This window comes from Colossoma macropomum, unplaced genomic scaffold (genome assembly GCF_904425465.1).
Source record: "Colossoma macropomum unplaced genomic scaffold, Colossoma_macropomum, whole genome shotgun sequence".
NCBI classification, from domain to species: Eukaryota; Metazoa; Chordata; class Actinopteri; order Characiformes; family Serrasalmidae; genus Colossoma; species Colossoma macropomum.
In genome coordinates this window covers 12,119,685-12,139,752 of record NW_023494786.1, presented here as the reverse complement: position 1 = coordinate 12,139,752, position 20,068 = coordinate 12,119,685, and the positions used below count along the sequence as shown (strand labels likewise).

The window sequence follows — 20,068 nt, the reverse complement described above, 5'->3', positions numbered from 1 at the left end:
CAGTGGTTTTAAGGTCCAACTGTGCACCTTAAATAAGTTTTTCCAGGTAAAAAAGTGTATATTTGTACCTTTTCATAATCTAATGTTTTAAAACAGAACAATGAAATAAACTGGAGATGAGACGGGGTGTGTGGAGTCAGTACAACTTAGAAAATATCATTTCAGTGGATTATGGTACAGTTATGTTCCCTGACTAAAGGTACTGATATGTACCCTTGAGGTTACCACCCCAGTGACAAGAGGGGTACTGCCCCAGTGACAGTTTAGTACCTTTATTTCAGCTTAAATTAATGGTTGAGATGTAAAGAAAGTCATCAGAGTGCTTTGATGTGAAATGGTGCATTTTAGAGAAACTTATGGACTCTTTACAGTGGTGGCGATAGGAACCAGGGGTCTCAATGTCTACAACACAAAAACACTGCACATAAAACTCAGAACACACGTGTAGGTTCACTGGTGAAGTTTGATAGTTAATAAAATGCCTGTATTTGTGTTGTAGACATTGAGACCACTGGTTCCTGTTATGACCACTGTAAAGAAATGCCTTTAATAGCTACATCACAGAAGGTTACTCTATGAAATGTTAATGAATACTCTGCTTGATACCTTTGACATTGTGTTATGATACTTTTGTAAAAAGGCTTCAGCCTAAAACATTTTTTTTAAACACGTGTATGATGGAGAGGTACTTTTAGGGCTTTTGAGGCAAAATAGTCCCCAGAGAAAACTTATTTTTTAAAGTTTTACCATTATTTTACCATCATCAACTGTACATGTAAATAATAACAACTTTTTCTTTCTTTACTTAATAATAGTAATATCTTTTAGTTACAGAGCACTTTCCATATTGGTGGCAGCTCAAAGACGTGTGCAGGTCCATCTGTGGTTCTGGAAAGCAATTAAAATGGCTATATGTGTGTTGTAGACCTCTGGTTACTATCACTACCACTGTAAAGAAATCAGAGTCTGTAAGTTTCTCTACCATGAACCATTTCACAGCAAATACCTCTTTATGACTTTAAAATCAGTGGAATTCATCTTTAATGACTTTGTGTTCATCTTGATGATTGAATTAGACAGCAATTTTGAAAAATCTATGGAGTTTTTTTTTTAAATAGAACCTGATAGACACGCCATTTATATGTATTTTTTTTTTTAAGTCTTCTAATAGGCTTCCATGTTTACCTTTCCAAAATAAAGTATTTTGGAATCATTAAAAGGCTTTTGGAATCATTAAAAAGCCCATTTGTATTGTTAGGAGGTACTGCAAGTGCTCAAGTACAGTTACTCATAATCTGTAATTATGATATTAATATTGTCACAACAGTTTAACATCCTTTCTAGCATCTTTGGTGCGCTCGTCATCCAGGCCAGTAACTTCAGTGCCTTAAGAGTTTCAATGTCAGGCAACTCTGACACGAAAGTATGATACAGAATATCTGCAGTGTGGTTATTGTTGACACCAGTGCTGTGACGCAAAGTTGAAGAAACAGTCTGTTAAATATATATTAACTGGCAGACAGCACCATCATGAGAAAGCTGTATGGTATAATCATTGGTGATGTTTTATTAATTTTATCTTATGCAACCTTTAGAAATGTCATGTTTGATCAGTAGATTAGTAATGCCGGCTTAAGTAGCTATTTTAGATGGATGTGACTGGTGAAAAGCAGCAGAGTTTAAGTAAAACTGTCCGGCGATTAAAAAGATGATCAGTACATAGTATGGGCAGGTGATGTTTAGCTTTATCAGCCTGTTTAATTCATTGTAGTGTGATGTATATGTATCTGTGTATATATTTTTATATATTCATTATTTTAAATGTTTTGTAGTATATTTTGTATGTTCTGCAAAATTCAATCTTTGGATTGCAAGTCAGGATGTTTTGTAAATAAACTAAACTAAACTAAACTACATGGGCCTCCGAACAGGCATCATAAGTATGCCCCAATTTCCAAAAAACGCTGTGCAAAATGTAAATAAAAACAAAATGCAATGACACACTAACCCTGGTGCAGATCATTTAACCCCTATATTTCATTAAAAAATAGTAAAAAGACAATATATCAAATGTTGAAACTGAGAAATGTATTGTTTTTTGAACAATATATGCCCATTTTGAATTTGATGCCATCAACACGTTCCAAAAAAGTTGGTACAGGGGCAACAAAAGGCTGGTAAAGTTGTGTAATGCTAAAATAAAAAAAAACACCTGGTTGCTGATTGGCAACAGGTCAGTAACATGATTGGGTATAAAAAAGCATCTCAGAGAGGCTGAGTCTTTTAGAAGGAAAGATGGGGACGAGTTCACCACTCTGTGAAAGACTGCATGATCAAATAGCGCAGCAATTCAAGAATAACATTTCTCAACATAAAATAGCAAAGAACCTTTGCTTTTCATCATCTACAGTACATAATAACATTAAAAGATTCAGAGCATCTGGCAAAATCTCTGTATGTAAGGTACAAGGCCAAAAAACAGCATTTGCTGGCTGTGATCTTTGGGCCCTCTGACAGCACTGCATTAAGAACAGAAATGATTTTGTAGTGGAAATCACTGCATGGGCTCAGAAAAACTTCTGAAAACCACTGTCTATGAAAACAGTTAGTTGCTGCATCCACAAATCCTAGTTAAAACTCTACCATGCAAAGAAGAAAACGTATATAAACAGGATCCAGACACGCCGCCGCCTTTTCTGGGCCCGAGCTCATTTAAAATAGACTGAGGGGAAGTGGAGAAGTGTGTTATTACCGCACAGTTCAAAAGCCAGTATTCATGATGGTATAGGGGTGCATTAGTGCACATAGCATGGGTGACGTGCACATCTGTAAAGGCACTATTAATGCTGAATGATATATACATGTTTTGGCAACATATGCTGCCATCCAGACGATGCCTTTAAAGGGAAGGCCTTGTTTATTTCAGCAAGACAATGTCAAACCACATTCTGCATGTATTACAGCAGCATGGCTCCATTATAAAATGAAAAATACGACAAAGGAGACCCTGAACTGATGAGCAGCTGAAATCAATCAAGAATGGAAAAACATTTCACTTTAAAACTACAGCAGTTGGTCTCCTCAGTTTCCAAATGGTTAAAGAGTGTTGTTAAAAGAAGAGGTGATGAAACACAGTGGTAAACAGGCCCCCATCCCAACTTTTTTGGAACGTGTTGTTGCCATCAAATTCAAAATGGGCATATATTTTTCAAAAAACAATAAAATTTCCCAGTTTCCACATTTGATATGTTGTCTTTGTAGTATTTTCCTTCAAAAATATGGTTTACATGAGCTGCACATCATTGCATTCTATTTTTATTTACATTCTGCACAGCATCCTAACTTTTTTGGAAATGGGGTTGTAAAAATTGGAATGAGTAATGTTGATGCTTAGCCTTAATCTCCAGTCCAGAATGTTCTGCCTCTTGGAAGTGCAGATCAGTTCGAAGCCTGTAGGTGTCTCTGTTGGTTTACTTTTATTTCCCATATCTTTGTTCCATTATTTTGAATAACTGCTAATAAAAAGTTACATAAAAAGCTGAACCCTCCTTTCGTTGTTGTTTATTGTCAGCACATTTAAAGACATGCAAAAAGCTCACAAATGTTCATGTGCCAGTTTTCACACTTGTTAAGGCACTAGTGAAATGTAATTTACTAATTTCTAAAGAGTGCCAGCTGTCTGGATGAGAAAAAAGAAACACATGCTCCTCACACACACGGTGGAATACAGTACATTTCATTTTGCCTATGGATCAACTTCTAACAACCTCTAACTCTAAAACTACAGACAAAACCTAAGCTGCAGTCCAGGTGGGTTGCATTACTAGATGCCTGCATCATCGAAAGCTGTTCCAATCAGAAGGATCCTTTAAGTAAAACCGAGAAATCCAGTCTACATTCAGACAATTTTACTTTGCCTATGCTGAGCTGAAGATCATGTTCAAGAGAATTGTCACTGCATCCCCAGAATTCATGTTCAAATGTAAATCTGTATAAGCCAGTGTTTCTCAACCTTGGTCCTGGAGGCCTGCTGCCCTGCACAGTTTGTACCTTTCCTGCTTCAACACACCCACTTTGACCCAATGATGGGTTGTTAAAGAGCTCATAAAATAGATCAGGTGTGTTGTAAACAGGTAAAACAATAATAAGTGTAGGGCAGTGGGCCTACAGGACAAGGGCTGAGGAACACTGGCATAATCCAACAGCATGTACATTTTGAAGTTAGTTTAGCTTCATTTTCGCATGAAGGGCTAACAATACTGAGCCCATTAGAGTCAAATGATAATGATTAAAGTGCTATGCAGACTGTACCACATGTTTAAAAAAAGGCCAGTAAACTATACAGTAAAATATAAACAGTGTGTGGCATGTATTCATTCTGTTTATGTACATAAAATACGCAGTACGCTGTTTCTTAGGTTTTCTGTTTAAGAGGGCGTAAATTGAATGCAGCATTTAGTTAGCATTTAATTACAAACAAATGAATCTTTTGCTTGCCAGCTCACTATTATTTACATCAACACTATTTTCTCAGTTATAATTTCAGTTTGCGAGCCGACTGCTTTCCGACGACATGACAGAGTAGACCATTTAGTTTTGCATTATATAATACAAAACAGGAGCCTCCATAGTACAGTGCTACTGAGGACCTACCTCTCTCAGCTACAGCCTAGCTTTTGATACACAGCTTACATGCAGCTCATGAAGAGCTTTGTAATTACCTGATGAGCAGAATCAGGTGTGTTTAAAAATGTAGAATGCTAAACTCTGCAGTGCTGTGACACCCCTGGACTGGACGTTTTTCAGACAGTACAGGCAGAGGACATGGACTCTAACTCCAGCACACCTCTTTGAAAATTTAGTTTAAGAACACTGATAAAAATAAGGGTTCCTAAGTGGACGTTTCAGTCCAATCAAGCAGGAGCTCACCCTATTCCACTTGCCTAATCAGTTGTTCTGTCTTCAAATATGCAGACTAGTTATATGAGGTGAGCTTCAGGAGGTGAGCTCCTGCTTGCTTGAAATGAAAACCTGCAGCTGCAGCAGTCCTTGGTGGATAAGACTGGTGACTCTTGGTGTAGAATCTTTACATGATGTGCATGTTCTTTAAAGCTCAAAGAGGTTCTTCATGCTAACACATCTCATTTACAGAAGTGATTATTTCAAGAACCATCCACTGAAAGGTTCTTTAGATGTAGCAGATGACCAGCTATACAGGTAGGCCTTGAGAACAAATTATTTGTAATATAGTAGCATGTTTCATCAAATTACTCTTCAAAAGAAGGGACAGCAGCAAACGTGGCCTCCTCCTAATTCTAAGGGCCTGTTTCTATGACATCATACAGTGCTATCATTCTCAGCACTGCAGCAACACTGACATGGTGGTGGTGTGTTAGTGTGTGTTGTGCTGGTACGAGTGGATCAGACACAGCAGTGCTGCTGGAGTTTTTAAACACTGTGTCCACTCACTGTCCACTCTATTACACACTCCTACCTTGTCAGTCCACCTTGTAGATGTAAAGTCAGAGACGATAGCTCATCTGCTGCTAAACAGTTTGTGTTGGTCATCCTCTCATCCTTCATCAGTGGCCACAGGACACTGTTGGGTGGATATTTTTGGTTGGTGGACTATTCTCAGTCCAGCAGTGACACTGAGGTGTTTAAAAACTCCAGCAGCACTGCTGTGTCTGATCCACTCAGACCAGTGCAACACACACTAACACACCACCACTACATCAGTGTTACTGCAGTGCTGAGAATGATCCACCAAAGCAGGAGCCCATTGGGGGTCCTGACCACTGAAGAACAGGGTAAAAGGGTTCTAACAAAGTATGCAGAGAAACAGATGGACTACAGTCTGTAACTACAGTGTCACCTATACAGTAAGTGGAGCTGATAAAATGGACAATGAGCGTAGAAACAAGGAGGTGGTCATAATGTTATGTCTGATTGGTGTATATATTTGTACTGTACATTTACCTCAACATTTAGTCATTTAAAATGCACTCTTATCCAGAGCGACAGCAGACGGTAGAAGCCAAATCAATGCAAAGTACCTAGAGATACTGCAATAAACTGTATCTGTATCTATAGAGATATATCACAGTATTATGTAGTTAAATAAATAAATAGACCAATAGACACTGGGGAGAATTAATTAGGTGCATTTTAATATAAAGTAACAAATCAGAAAGTGAAGTGCAGAGGATTAAAGAAAACATAGTGATTTAGAAATAAAATGTGAATGAGTGCACTGAGGTGTTCTCCTAGGTATTTGCCTTAAGAAGACCACAGCAGAAAGAACTGAGTGACTGTGCAGTGCAGGGAGTTCAGGAGGTAGAACACTACAGCAGAGAGACCTAATCTTACGGGTATGTTTAGATTTTAAGAAACAACATGTCAAGAGCCCAAAAATCGAAGACCTAAGCTGGTGTGCAGGTGAGCAGTTCTGATGCAGAAGTAGTGGTGAGCTGAGCCCTTTGAAGCCTGGAATCTGAGAACCAGAGACTGGTATCTGGGAAGCCGGTGGAGTGACCTCAGCAGAGGAGTCAACTTTCAGAGTTTGTGGACCAGATAAGCTGCAGCATTCTGAATGATCTGTAGAGGAGAGATGGCTTATGATGGAAGGCCTACAAGAAGGGAATTGCAATGGTCAAGTCTGGAGCTTGAACAAGAACTTCAGCAGCCTCTGCAGTCAGTAAGGATAGCATATCACTGTAATACCAATGTGATTACATTAAAATGTAAAAGGCTTGCACCCATGTAGTGAAAAATCAAACTCCTTTTTTTTTAGAGAGGACACTTTTTTCAGGAAGGACACTTTTTGGCACATTTATTTTAAGCGTGAAGTTGAAGAGACAGCTTTTTTGATGCTGTCACAGTGATAGAGCACTGCTTCTGAACAGGGTTTAAATACAGTTATTGAAGAGGAACTATCAGAGAGTTACTGAAGAGTGACAAGGGATCCCAACTCAAGCTCCTGGAGGGCAGGAGTCCTGCAGAGTTAAGAGATATTCCCTGCTTTGACGAGTTGATCCAGGTAGGTGTGTTTGATCAGGAAAATTACAAAATTCTGCTGGACATTTGACCCTCCAGAAGCTTACTGCAATCATTGCAAGCAAAACAATCAGCTTTCATTTAGTTTTTGTCTGAAACTGATGTACAACATGTAAGGAGAGCTCAGCAACTATCTACAAATTACATTGCAAGTGGCAATCATCGGGGTCCAAGCCATTATGCGCCATTATGGAACCACACACACGTGCACATTTTCCAAGCCACTTATCCTTCTGGGTCACAGGGGAGCTGGAGCCTATCCCAGCAGTCATTGGGTGTAAGGCAGGATACACCCTGGACAGGTCCATTATGGAACTAATAGAATGCAAATATTTTGATTGGCCTTGATTTATAATAGAAGTGAGATGTGTACCATATTTCATAGACATTGGCCTCTTGACCTTGGTATGCTAAGCAACAAATAAAAAAAAATGAAAATACCTAAAAAACTAAAAGTTTTGGACATTGGTTGAACTCAGTAAACTAAATAATTCCACAGCAATTACATCTGTATTTTAGTCTAAGAGTGCACAAGAATTTTCAACTTAAAATCACTACAGTTTTCTCCTAGCAGTGTTGCCATTGGACACCCTACAGGGGATTGGTTTCTGAACTTCTTGAACTTACCCCTTTTTCACTGTTCATGAGTTTTCATGTCTGGTAATTCACACATGAACACTAGATACAATTGATTTTTACTTTGGGGCATAGAATCACAAAACTGACCAAATTCGGTTACTCTGACCTGTCCATCTTTTACAAAACAACTATTTTTGTTTTCCTTCCACATCTTGTTTGACAGCTTTCTGGAGATTGTCACTGCAGTGCCAGTCATGTAAAGGCCAATGTCTCTTCGTTCGTCTGTTCGTCTGGCTTGTGGGCAATCAATGTTTCCCCATCTGAGGGCTATCGATCAGAGCAAGACCGAAGAGAAGACACCAAACAAAGCAAACAAATAACTTTTTTTTTCTGCGATGGACATGATGTCAAGCTATTTTTTGTCCAGTCGGGTCGAACACAAGAGGCAGAATACTAAACGTGACAGTGTCTTACCATGCACCCTTGGACATGCAGACCCCACAATCATTGTAAAAGCAGACTGAAGGCACCCACCAGTGCTAATACACCCTCAGCCACCAGGCCTCCATCTCGCCTTGATGGACACTGAGATTGCAAATGCAATGAGGACACAGCTAGTGGGAACACATTTCAAATCTAGCAAGACAGTATTGTTTCCCCACTGAATCAAATACAGAATTTTGAAAAGGCAGGTTTTACCACTGTTTTTCTTCTCATGTAGAATGTACAGCCAACCAGAGTCACTTCAGGTAGTTCCACAAACTGCACCGATTCAAGTCACATTTGCAAACTAAAGCTATGTAAATCAAGAAACGTGTTATTTTATCTTATTTTTAAAGAGGAATATCTGAATATTGTCACTGTCAAGTCAAAACCTCCTACCTCTATTTTTGTTTTATGATTTTTTTTTCCCACCATTTGAAAATATTTCCATTGTCTGACTAATAGAACTGGCCCTAAATTACTTTTTGAATATTACATCATTTAAGTAGGGCTGGACTCAAATTTTTAAATATTTGGATATTTGTTCATTAAGTAGCTATTCAGTTTTTAATTTGGGGATTCATTTTTTTTGATGTAGGCTATCAATAAAGGCGAACTGCAAAATACTGTAATGTTCAGGGTTCTCGGGAGAAACTTAGTTGACTCAGAGCGCCAAGCACGGCAAGAAGAACCTCAGCCCTCTGCTCTACTCTAGAAAACCCACCACTCCACCCATATTCAGGCTCTTCAACATAAAAGTCATTGTATGAATTAACCTAAAACAGGCCAACATCAACATTTCTTCTCTTTTAAAGAGCTGAACTATTTACAGTGCAACATGGCGATGTCACACTATATTTGTCAGTGCATTCTTGTACTATATTTTTTAATTGCACTGTTAAAATATGAATATCTCAGCTTGGGTGCCTGACATCCCCCTCACTTACAGAAGTGAGCGTGACACTAACCATATACTCCTAGCATGGCTGCAAACAGAGACCCAACATACTCGACCCTTACTAGGGCTTCAATGTATGCCCTTCGTACCTCAAGTTAGACCACCTCAGTGAAGCGCTGGTTAACATAGGTCTGCACTGTGCTATTACCCCTAGCCTGCTGCTATTCTGACTGTCTGTGATGGGGCCCTCTGCTTGTGTATTAGTAAAGACCTCTGCCTGTTAACATTCTGTTGTCACTATATAAAAGTCTTGGACTACATTGCAATCGAAAACACTGAAAATTCTTTGTAGCTCAGCCTTATCTAGGTCTAGAAAACTGGCCCTTAGCCCCACCCACCTCAAATAAGGTCCTGTACTAAGCAGTGTTAGCTAGGCATTTACCAGTCACAACAAACATCTTAATGACTATTAATATTAAAGAATGAATTTAAATCTTGTCCTTACTTGAGTGTTTGCTGTTTTAATGGACTCAATAAAAGCAATTCAGCATTTTTTCATTTAAGCTGTACTTGGCATGTTTAGCAACACATCCTGATGAAAGTTTGACCCATGACCCATGTGTTATGATCAATTAGTTGTCCATTGGGCAGCCATTAATGAACACACATGAACTTATGTTTGAGTCCTCGCTTTCAAATGATGTGTCCTTCAAGAAGAAGGGCTGATGACGCAGCTGTGGATACACATAATGTACACTACCACTCAAACAACTCCAGAATCATCAATCAAATGTTTGGAATCACTGTTCAAATCCTGATTATAAATGGAGCGACAAATACATAATCACAATGTTTGTTTATTAACATTTAAAACTTCTCACTGGGCGGAATGGTGGCGCAGTGGGTAGCGCTGTCACCTTACGGGAAGAAAGGCCTGGGTGACCAGGGTCCTTTCTGTGTGGAGTTTGCATGTTCTCCCTGTGTCTGTGTGGGTTTCCTCCCCCAGTCCAAAGACATGCAGTCAGGCCACCTGGACATGCTAAATTGCCCCTAGGCCTGTGTGTGTGAATATGTCTGTCTTGCCTGCAATGGACTGGTCATTGGGTGTTTCCTGCCTTCCACCCAATGACTGCTGGGATAGGTTCCAGTTTCCCCTGTGATCGAGAAGGATAGCTTAGAAGATGTATGTAACTTCTCACTAGGCCTCATTTACCAATATATGAGGCCTAGTGAGTTTTTTCTTACATGTGCTCTTGAGAAAGGTCCTAAGAAGAAGTCTACATCTGGTTCTTGGTGTGTTCTTAAACCACAGAATTGTTCACACCTTTGTGCTCTTGAGTGTGTGTAGATTCTGTTCTTACCTAAGAACAAATGCCCAAATAAGAAAACGTTGGTGAATGTCAGAATCTTTGTGAAAACAGCATGAGTGGGTTTTAGGAACAAATTTCTTCTTAAGAATAGTTGGTGAATGAGACCCAATGTTCCTAAAGTGTTTTAAATGGTGAATAAACCATCAGTTTACATTTCAATGTCTTATTTCAATCTACACTGTTTTACTTATTATTTAATAACTATTGTTCATTTGGAAGTGATTCCAAGCTTTTGAACAGTACTGTATTGCTTTGAGACTATCCCTATCAAAGCTCCCCAAAGGTAGAGTGATAACATATTTAACAAGTGAACACTGGTGGTTTATTCCCTGTTAAAGTGTATTATGAAGAATGTAAATGAGCATTCAGTAGTATCCTGTAAGTGAGTAATGTTTTTCTGTGTGTTCAGTAGTATACTCCACGCTTTACCCTCACAGTAAAAATGTGTGACTATGTGAGTGTCACTGTTTCACACAGGAAACCCTCTTGAGACTAAGAGCAAGTCAGCACTTTAGTATCTCTCAGTTTCTCCACTCTAGAGCCATTACAGTCAACTTAACACCTGCTTGACAGGCTTGGAGGCCGTGGTATATTGAGTGGTTAAAAACAATTAGATGGTCCTTCTAGTTCCTCTTCCTTAAGATTTTGTTCTGACAGGACGTTTTCTTTTTGATGGCAAATCTTAACCGACTTTGCATTTGAAGTGATCTTTTATACTAAAAAGTCCAAACTTCAAATAACGAAGACACAAGTCTTCACATCTGCCACAATTCTCATTTCAAGCAAAGCGTTCCTTTAATGATGCAATAGGAGTTTTTTGGAACACCTCCTCCCTCTTAGGTCTGAAGTTTTTACAAAGTTCAAGGTCTGATTAGTAGTCAGAGAAAGTGAAAGGAGGCCATATTGAGATGTCTGATATTATGACAAATATGTGTGCACAGAGAAACGCACGGAAGTTGCAGGACAAATGGAATCAACCCTGAAACTAATCAGAATTGAAGTGGGAGACTGAAGGCCTTCTTGTGGGAGAAAGCGCCAGCTAATTTAAGAGATGATTGGATTGTAAGTTTGATGATTCATGGCCTCGTCCACAGAGACGCGTCACCAAATCAACTCCATCTTTTGTGATTACACTCCGGATCCAGACAGTTCACACTCAATACTGTCAAACCACCAAAGAGCTCCATGCTACAGACGTATGCAGAAGTTTGGGAATGCTGGTCAAATGATTTTCTAAGTGAAAACAAGCACACATCCTCTACAGAGAACACACTTCTACACATTTAAATACACAATTTATGTTTAATTGCTGATTTTAAAACATGGCCTGTGCAAAAGTTATGCCACATTTTACACTATATGGCCAAAGGTAGGACTTTAGGATGAAGACACCCATCCTAAAGATGGAGTTCAGGTGTTTTAGCCACACCCACTGCTAATAGTTGGATCAAGCACATAGCCTTGCACTCTCTATAGACAAACACTGACTGTAGAATGGACCATATTGAAGAGCTCAGTAACTTCAAATGAGGCACCGTCATAGGATGCTACCCCTGCCACAAGTCAGTTTGGAAAATTTCTGCCCCTAGAATTGGACCGGTCAACTGTCAGTGCTATTATTGTGAAATGGAAGTGTCTAGGAGCAAAAACAGCTGAGCCACAAAGTAGTAGACCACACAAACTCACAGAGCAGGTAAAAATTGCTTGTCCTCCGTTGTGTCACTTTCTACAGAGTTCCAAGCTGTCTCTAGAAGCAACATCAGCACAACTGTGTGTGAGGAGCTTCATGAAATGTTTTTTTATGGCCAAGCAGCTGCATACAAGTCTAAGATCACTGTACACAATGCCAAGCATCAACTGGAGTAGTGGAAAGCTCATCGCTGCTCAACTCCATAGCAGTGGAAACATGTTCTGTGGAGTGATCAATCACACTTCACTATCTGGCAGTCTGATGGACAAATTGGGGTTTGGTGAATGCCAGGAGAACGCTACCTACTAGAATGCACAGTAGCAACAATAAAGTTTGGTGGAGGAAGGATGATGGGCTAGGGCTGTTTTTGGATTTGGGCCCCTTCGTTTCAGTGAAGGTTAATATTAATGCTACAGCATACAAAGACATTTTAGACAATCACATTCTGTTTGGGGAAGACCCTTCCTGTTTCAGCATGACTGTGCCCCTGTGCACAAAGTGAGCTCCATAAAGACATAGTTTGACCAGTTTGATGTGGAGGTGCATCCATTGATTACAAACCAGGCCTTCTTGTCCAACATCAGTACCTCACCTCACAAATGCTGTTGTGGATGTGGAGACTGTTAATGCCACAAAGGGAAGGCAACTCTCCATTAATGCCCAAGGTTTTGGAATGGGATGTCCAACAAGCTCATATGGGTATGATGGTCAAGTGACCACATACTTTTGGCCATACAGTGTATATTTTATTATTATTATTTTTTGCCAGTATATTAACCCCTTACATGGCCAGGGCCTGCCGGCGGGCCCAAAGTTCAACCAATTTGCACTGAAGTCCCTGTAGTTACTGAACAATAAGCCTTAGTATATAAGACTGGGATTTTAAAGGGTTAAACTTAATAAATAAATAAAAAGTGTGTACTAAAATGCAGAAAAATGCCATATTTAAGTTTGATATCTGTAGAGAATGTGTGAACTTATTTTTACCTAGAAAATCACCAAAACATGTCATTTGATGGGAAGTGTTCAAACTTTCACATATAACTTTAGAAGCAATGTTAAAAGACATTTTGCTTTAAAAAAGTCTTCATTGGAAACCCAATAATGGACTAGATGTTTTTAAAAAATGTATTTATAGTGGAATAAAAATGACAACATAAGAAAATAAAGCATATAAAACATAGCAGCCAAATCCTGCCATTCGACACAAGCTTTCCCAGTGATGGTTTCGGAATTCCTGTGTGCGTTTATCCCACTCTCCATGCTCCCTTCATTTCACTCTTAGATTAACTGGCACTCATATTTCAGGCATGGTTGATTGAACATTCCTGGGTGAGCATTCGCTGGTCAAAACCCTGCTACGCACAGCAGTCGAGTAGCATCTAACACGTCTTTTCTTGTTGCTTCTGTTAAGACGCTTACTCTGACTCCTTTTGATTCCTAGGAGCAAACTCAATTATATTCCATTAACCGTATAATAAATACGCCAAGCACGGGGCTTATCTCCTCGTGCACGTCTCTGTGCTTGTGCACGGCCGTTCATGCAATGAGGGCACACCTGCACACGCTGCTTCGCTGCTCACAGTTGCCACGGCACATGGAAGTTCCCACACCAGCACTGGGAAACCTTGTCAGCGCCAACTCTATTTACACACCTAGAAGTAGAATGTTTACAGAGAGGACTAAGTGCACATACACTATAGTCTTCACATGATCTGTGACAAAATTTTGAACTGTACAGCTTAATATTACAATCTCTCTGCTTATCCCATCGAACAGAATCCCAGCATCATGAGAGAGAGAGAAAGAGAGACACTCCAGCCAACATATAAAGCCTTTCCAATTCTTTAAATCTTCAATAATCTTCAAAAACAAGGTCAATCTCTCAAAGAACAAAACGCAGTGCCATTTATTATTGATTTACGGGCATTCACACTGTTGTGAAATACCAGACTGAACACTTCTTTAAAAAAACACAATAAAATAAAATAAAAAAACACAAGAGACATGTAAGAAACTCAGCTGTAGAACTCTTAAAATGTGTGAACTGCAGCAAGTGCAATATGAAATGGATGTTGAAGATCATTTGTATTAATAAAATCTAAATTTGACAACAGAGGTCATTTTGACATATGGCATTACCGTTTTGCCAGTTGGGACAGTTAGTAAAAGGGCTCCTACATCATACAGGGGAATTGCACCAATTTTTAAAAACTTCCATGTGGTTACTTTAAGATATAAACAAAGTCATTCAGAGTGGTTTGGTGTGAAATGCTCCATTTTAGAGAAATGTCAAAATTGTTCACAGTGGTGGTGATGTCCATCTTCAAAGGCTCCCTCACAGAAAGTTATTACAAGTAAAGGTTTTGAATACACTGCCTCATGTTGGAGACATTGTTTTACAATGACTTACGAAAACCCAAAATGTTCACTGACTGTTTTTGATAGGAAATAAAAAGTTATTTGTGTTGTAGACATCATGACCCCTGGTTCTTACCACCAAAAGTAAGAAATCAGCGTCAGTAAGTTTCTCTACAATAAACCATTTCATGCTGAAGCACCTGAATGACTGTTTACATCTTAACTATTATTAATTATGCAGAAATTTTGAAAAACAGTATAATTTCCCTTTAATACCTTACCAAGAGTTTATATAAAGACGTGTCCTTTGTTCAAAATACATGAACATGGGTGTTTAGGAAATGAATAAATCTTAATTTGTCACCCTTTATTAAAAAAATACCTGGACTGAGCAGCATGACAAACTTGCCGAGATCTTTGAGAGATGACATGTCCTCTCCTTATGACACCTCTTTAGAGTTTTGTGCTACTTAAAATAACATTGTTCCCTTGACACTGTGTGTACTGTATACTCTCAAGCGCAAGTCTTCACTGCGTGGCCAAAGACTCCTGCTGAAACCGTGCAGTTAGTTGAGAAACATGTCATCTCCCTTGTTATGTGTGCTTCAGCAAATGAGAGCAAACTCATAGCTGAACGTAAGACTTAGAGACTGTGAAATTAAAAGGTTCAGTAACACTTTCTATGAAGCCTGTATTGACAGTGTTATAAATGTGTTTATAACTCTTTGTAACTTGGTAACAATGCTTTCTAAGCATACTTATAAACTGTAATAATGCCTCTCGAATGACTCATAAGCATGTTGTAACACGTGTCATTATTCATTCTAATGCCTTTTAAGTACATAATGACCTGCACCTAGTTATAAAGCATTTATAATACTTCTTAATAATAATGAAAACATTATGAACATTTAAAATGTTATAACTGAGTGCTTCATGTGTATATACAACTGATACTTTAGGGAATTCACATTTCAATGTTGTGTTTGCTGTGTGCCCCTATAATATCATAAGTCATTAGGCATTCTGGTCATATCTGGACATTGTAGAACAAACAATGTTTAAAACAGTTGTTCTTACTCTACAAAATAATTGTGTTTAGTGTTTTTTTTTAGAATGCAAGAAATTTTAACTGCAATTATCTGCAATAATGTGCCTGTGCTTTTGTAGTTATGAGAAAAATAATGAGTACCTTATACTTCACATATAACAAAGAATAACAAAAAAATCAATCATGTCACTTAAAGCACTCAGTGATGGTATTTTACATGTTTATATTTTTTTATATATAGTTGTTAATATGTATTATAGGGGCTTTATAATTATGCACAGGTCATTATCAATTAAAAAGGCATTATAATGAGTAGTAACACCTGTATTTCTACATGTCACAAAGTCACAAAATAATTTAGAGTCCATTGTTACAGCCTTATGAAGCCTTATGAGAGTTTATAAATATGCTTACACACAATTGTTGTCAAGTTACAAAGAGTTATAAGTGCATTTATAATGGCTCATAAATACAGGATTATGAATGCATAAAAAAGTGTTACCAAAGGTTCTAACTAGCATTAGTAGTTGAAATTATGTTGTTGACAGATGGTAATAAATATGAAAATGGAAACAGTTTCCACTTAACAGCCCTATGAAAATGCTACAATATGAGGCAAATATTCTCAGAACACTTCTGCCAGCTAGAACTGTATCATTCTGCAGTCTCAAGTCATGCTTGATGATCAACAAAGCCCCTTCAGTACAAGCTAAATCCATAATAAATATCTTTGATAAGGGTTTTAAAATTGCTGGGCAAAATATCAGACTAGGAAAAACAAAATTCTCTCATACTTTCCATTTACCAACATCAAAAACCTTCTGACATGCACATCAAACCTCCAGAAACATCTTTTAAAATCTTTTATAATAGAATATCACTATAATTAAAAACAGACCGTTGTGGTTTTGTGTTTCAGTTCTCTTTGTCGTCATATCCTCAAGGCCATGATGCTGAAACAGCACAAAATCAATACAAAGTTTATTTGGCACTTTAAAAAAATGGTTCTAGAACATGATGGTGTGAAAAGTCTTTGCAACTTGTTCTCTGCAGCTGTCTACTGTGAGGAAGTCTCTCTCCACTGGCTGTAGAAACTAAAAGGAGGATTTATGAATAGTTGTGAGAACAAGATAATAGCCATTGTAATAGATTGATATCACAACCAAAGGAGGAATAATTTAAAAATGAAAATCAACAGCACGGTAAGACAAAAAAAGAAAAAAAAAATACTGCATAGGACAAAGCCCCTCTGCTGTTTGCTCCAAAAACTCCATTCGGGGCAGATGACAGAGGGGGCAGTGTATACAGAGACCAGAGCCCCTCCGGAGAAGGGCCGTGAAATACAAACACATCCGCACATGGGAGTTCAGATGGGTTGAGTCTATCCTAGGCTCCTCAGTCCGTGCTCTGAATTGCCGCAGTGTGAGCGTAGCGTCCTGCCTTTCAGAGGCGCCAATGCCCCAGGTCTGCTCAAGTTCCAATCCAGAACATGGACAGCGGGGTCCGGAGGCTGGTTATTCAGGTTCACTGCTGTTGGTGGTCTTCTCCCACTCCATGCTGTCCTCGCTGTGTGTGGGCGAGGCCCCCGGTGGGCCGGCCGGACGCACACGCAGCCCCTGAAAGCGTCGGCACTCAGGGCAGATGCGGATGTGGCTGCAACCACGTGCCGCCAGGGCTGCCTCCTGAGCCAGTCTGTGGGGGAGGGGCTCGGGCAGGCCAGTGCCTGTGCACAACTTGCCGTTACTGAGGCTGGCGGCTGTGGCTCGTTGCCGCCGTTCCTCCAGGGCCAGGGGGCGCGGTCGCAAAGCTGAGGAACCTCCGCGACGCCGCCGCAGCTGCAGGCTGTCCCGACACAGCACGATGCCCTGCAGCTCCCGCAGCATCTCCTCACACACCGACAGCTAGGAGATGTACACACATGAGGACACAGACAGGGAGAGAGAGAGAGAGAAAGAGAGAGGCCAGGGGGTCTCACTGACACACTGCACGCTGCAGGCAGCACAGCCAGCACAATGATCAAAATAACAGCCCAGCTACCAGGAATGACATGCTGCCCAGAAAGCTAAGTGAACCTGCACAGAAAGGCTGTGCATTTGAAATGTCAACAGTTCAACTAGAGGAACAGTTAGAACGAAACTCAAACATACACGATCCTCTTTTACAGTCTTGCTGACAACCAATTAAGGGTTAACAGTTTAGCACCAAGGCTAGTAGGCTAAGCATTTCTTACAACAAGGGAGAGGACAGCTTTCAAATTCCATGATGCAAACTACAATCTAAACCATTACACAGGTGAACAAAACCTTTGTTTTCTGATCAAATGATCACATATAGCATTGGCTCTTGATCTATATTGCTTGGTGGTCTTCCGATTTGACCTTGTATTTTATAATTATCAAGGTGGGAAGCAGTCAAATTCTTAATTTTAAGAATGCCCAAACATCATCTGAGAACTCAGACAGTTTCTTCAATATTTAGTGTATTAAAAGGGGATTGCTTGACTGGGGGCATCTTCAACTTTGTGCTAGAAAATCAGACCCCTCCTTGAAGAACTGTGAGATAGAATTGAGGAATAGGTAGAAGAAAGGGAGTGGTGGGGGTTTCCACAGAAAATTGAAGCTGTAGATGAAAATGTATAGGAAGGTAGACAGGAGAAAGGAAGAATTTCTGACATGGTCTTTGCCAAAACTTACATTTGGTGGGTCCAGACCACACTTTGAGGAGAGATGATGCAAGAGATTGACGGTGAAACAGAAGTCTTAGGAAGATGCTGAACTGGTATCATGATAAATGTAACATAGAATGAGAATGTTGTGCAAAGACTATGGGCCAGTAATGGAAAGCAAAGGAGTTGATTTCGGAAATGAAAAGTAAGTCAGAGGGTACTGCATCGAGTGTCTGAGCTGGAGGTGCTAATTTAAGGATTCTGATTGGTTGGTGAAAGAATTATCCTAAACAGGTAAGTAGGTGACCTTCTCAAGTTGTCAAGAACAACCTCTCTAAGGACAAAACCTTGAGAGAGAAAAACAAGGTCAACATCAGATTGTGAAACGAACAATTACGTTAGACACAGACATGATGTTAGATATGGGGACATGGTAGATAAAGCGCTGGACGACTTGTGAGGCGGATTATTACTTCCGGAAGGAAGTTTAGGATATCATGAAGGATATCATGAAGGCATTGGCTGTTAGAAGCAAGAGCAACAGCACCTCAGGAGTTTGCGAAGGTTGATTGGCTGAGGCATCTAGTCGATGCTTTCTTCACAGCAAGATGACTTTAGAGTATTCTTATTAGCTATCACAGTGGATGAGAATCACTTTGTCCGTTCAAGCCCCCCAAAGAAGACCAATTACGATCAAGGGATACAGTTCCGCAGGGGTCAATCAGTAAGGTATCCTCGGGGGGGAGGACAGCATCTTCATAAAATAAATCAGTGCAAGAACCAGACTCAAGGTAGGTAAAGCCGAAACAGAAGGATTTAAGGCAGATATTTTCTGGATGGACAAATGTGAAGCAGAACTGAAGATAGGAGATGAAGGCAGACTTCTGTGGTGTGATGCAAGGGCAAACTCAAGGACATTAAGAACCTTAGAAGCATGTGGGTTGGAGCTCTTAAGGAAGGCTGAAGAGGTGGACACTGATAAGTAGCATGGCAGGAGGGCCAGCAGACAGTGAAGTTTAAGTCTAATATGTGACTGGCAGGACCAGAGCTGTTAAAATGCAATAGGAGGCTGAGCAAAGAGTAGAATGAAGAGGGGAAGAGTTGGGAAGAATAGGGCAGGAAAGAACGAGTGGTTGGGATAAAAATGAGAGTCAGGTTGCTGCGTGGGCTGAAAAAAAGTGGCAGTGTTTGTGGAAACCCATACCACCAAAGTACAGAGTAAGGTTGAAGAGGCAGGTGCTGGTAGGTGGGATGACCAAGGGGTGGTAGAAAGAGTGATAGTCAATGGGACAAGGCCATAAGGTTCTGGCAGTGGGGAACTTGGGACAACAGGAATGGAATGGTGTTGGAGGAGAAGCTGCAGGCATAATCTTCCCCCAGATATCAGTTATTTAATAACTCCATTTATTCTGCTATTCTTCAGCTGCATTTCTGTTTGAAACATTAAATGATGTTTATTGAACAAGTGTTTAATTTCACTGGGCAATTTCCGTCATACTAATGGAAGCCTACAGCCTTTCACATCTTGTTAGCACTATTAGCCTTCTGCAAAGTTACAGAAGTGTTTTATACAAAACCGGGCTCAGTTTGCCAGTTAAACTAGGGAAAACAAATAATCATGTACATTTGACTTTTCGTCAAACCATTCCTTTAACTTTTAATATCATAGTAGTCTGTGGGTGATTCAAAACTATATCAAAAGTTCAGCTGTTTGCGGTTCTCTGGGAGCAGAAACCAGCGACAGGCTTAGACTCAGATGGACTCAGATGACTGTTTAAAAATCAAATCTACACAATTTTCTCCTCATTCCAAAAAAGTTGATTAGCCTGGTATGTGTTTGAGTATAAGCATGGGTGGCATCCAATACATACAGAGCTAACATAGCTAACAAGTAATGAAGGCTGATATCCACCAA

At 39.7% G+C, this 20,068-nt stretch overlaps 1 protein-coding gene across 1 annotated transcript in view; it reads right to left on the bottom strand.

Annotated features, from left to right (window-relative positions):
* Positions 1-16,981: 16,981 nt before the first annotated feature.
* The window catches only part of grik4 (glutamate receptor, ionotropic, kainate 4), a 300,984-nt gene continuing 297,897 nt past the window's right edge, over positions 16,982-20,068 (bottom strand). The window contains exon 19 of the mRNA XM_036560909.1: positions 16,982-17,389. Within this exon, the coding sequence (XP_036416802.1) occupies positions 17,003-17,389 (387 nt within the window). The 3' untranslated portion in view covers positions 16,982-17,002. The remainder of the gene's footprint in view (positions 17,390-20,068) is intronic.